We start from the raw sequence: 2110 nt of genomic DNA on the forward strand, positions 1-2110 counted from the left end.
AACGTGAAAAACTTTCGTTGGACGAATTTTCTTGTAAACTTCATATTTACTGAGATATCGCACTTTGACGCACTAATGAGCAACCCTGTATTTTAGATGTCGGTAAATTCTTCATCTAGTGTAATGTTATGTAAATTTTTGTTAAAAATCAACCATTTTGCAAGCAGTTTTAATAAAACCCTGCAGGAAATAAGCATTGGGTAAATGGAAATCGACCGCCTCCTTGTCGGGACGTCACAAATCTTTGTTTGCAACCTGCCTTACGGAGGTCACGCTACCGCTATGGAAGCTCTTGGCCTGGCAACGCTGCACGTTAACCTAAAATCGAGTTTTTGGTTGGAACGAAGAAACAGTGACTGTAAACAAACATTATGGAAATTGAAGAAAAACATAAAAAGGCTTTACAAATTTTAAACACAAATGACAGTATCAGCAAGTACAATTTAGAACAATTGGTTGAGACCTGTTGCAAATCCTTGGCTAATCAAGAGCCTTCTCAGAAATGTAAGGCAAAGTGTAATGTTCGTCTGCATTAAATCCATTTATTATTTTTAACTCTTCAATTTCAGTTACCAGTCATGGAAATACTTTTGCTTTAATCCAATTGCAAACTTCCTTACTATACATTTTGACCCAATTTGTCAGACACAGTGAAACACCTGAAGATCTTCTCAGCTACTTGACCACGGATTGTAGTATTGAACAAGAGAAGGCAAAACTCTTAGAGAATTATTATGGCCTTTGGTACGACCGAATGAGACTACAGTTCATAAATATTGGAACTCATTTACCTCATGTAACGGATGTGAGATGGGAAGTCGGCCACCTTGTAAAAGTAAGTTAATTTACTAAAAACAAGACAGTTTCCTGGATTTTTTTCTACCTCCATCAAACGATTCAAAACTTTGCAATAATACCCCAGAAAACCGAATTGTAGAACATATACCAAGAACAATTTTTTTGTGATTTTAGTCAAATTCACTTGACCAGCCTGATGGGCCACTGTTTAAATTGTCCTTAAAAATAGAGAAGTATGATGCTGTTTTAGAAGAGCTGAAACATGAGTTTATCGAATTTACATGCACAAGCCAGGAATTACAAGATTTAGTCTATAAGTTAAAGGATATTGTGAGACATTGCCAGAAGCTAGCTAGTGGACTTTCATCAAATTAAATGTTATTTATTAGCTAATAGACAGTAAATGTAAAAACCAAATATACAGGGTGATTCAAAATTGGCGTCATTCCTTTTAAGGGGTAATAAGGGCTCACTTGGAAGGTAGGAGAAAAATAGTGACATTTTTTTTTCGATAATTTCACAGATTTCGATAATTTCAGATATTAACAGTTGAAAATCGAATTTCAACTTTGTTATTAAGCATTATTTTGAGAGTGTTCCATGATTAATCTCTACAATTTTCTGATGAAAAGTCAAAGTGGCAATGATGTTTTTTGTCATTAACAGATAGTTACAGGTGGATAGCCCTTGTCAATAATAACAATAATTAGTCAAACTGTGACTTACTTTGAATTTCCTTTCACGAATTTGCGGATATACAATTAGTTCAAAGGAAATGCTACAGAGTACATACGGGAAGAGTTCATAATAAGGTGATTACACAGGCACTTGTTTGGAGTTACAGACTCAAATGTATGTTTTTGTAATATGTAAACAAATTAATAATTCGAGGTTATGAGTTTCGAAATAGCTTCCGCCATTCAACGATTCCTGTTGAATTAAACGTTTATCCTTGTCTATCTTATTGTCACTTTCTTTATTTATCCAGGGTTACCCGAGTTTTAAATAATTACGAAGCAACAGGTTTTTACGTTTTGTTAATTAGGCAGATTACCGTGAAAAACATTGTTGCCGTTTTTCTATTATAGTTTTTTGGAAATTTATTAGTTTTTAATAACAATTAATTTTTGAAGTGATAACTTTTTATGGGAGGGTGAACAGATTTTTCTCGGTCACGGCGAACCGTAACGGCGGCTCCCACTCCGGCCTCTTCGCGCCTGAGGCTTGGGACGCACATATGCACTTTGAATTCGACATTTTTTTCTTAGTGCCGGTGCATCTGTAGATCTGATAAACTTTTCAAATACACATT

General features: G+C 34.9%; 1 protein-coding gene across 2 annotated transcripts; it reads left to right on the forward strand.

Annotated features, from left to right (window-relative positions):
* The first annotated feature begins 294 nt into the window (after nt 1–294).
* On the forward strand, nt 295–1234 carry LOC109541254 (COMM domain-containing protein 3). 2 transcript variants are annotated; one of them, XM_019910055.2, is made up of 3 exons: nt 295–504; nt 570–835; nt 973–1234. In XM_019910055.2, the coding sequence occupies exons 1-3, from the start codon at nt 372–374 to the stop codon at nt 1171–1173; spliced, it is 600 nt and encodes a 199-aa protein (XP_019765614.1). In that variant the 5' UTR covers nt 295–371; the 3' UTR covers nt 1174–1234. The 2 variants fall into 2 exon arrangements, with proteins under 2 accessions (XP_019765614.1, XP_019765613.1); XM_019910054.2 differs by having other exon boundaries at nt 314–516.
* The last annotated feature ends 876 nt before the right edge of the window (nt 1235–2110 follow it).

The sequence above is a fragment of the Dendroctonus ponderosae genome, unplaced genomic scaffold (assembly GCF_020466585.1).
Source record: "Dendroctonus ponderosae isolate FM_Combo_2020 unplaced genomic scaffold, Dpon_F_20191213v2 Dpon_F_20191213_4, whole genome shotgun sequence".
NCBI classification, from domain to species: domain Eukaryota; kingdom Metazoa; phylum Arthropoda; class Insecta; order Coleoptera; family Curculionidae; genus Dendroctonus; species Dendroctonus ponderosae.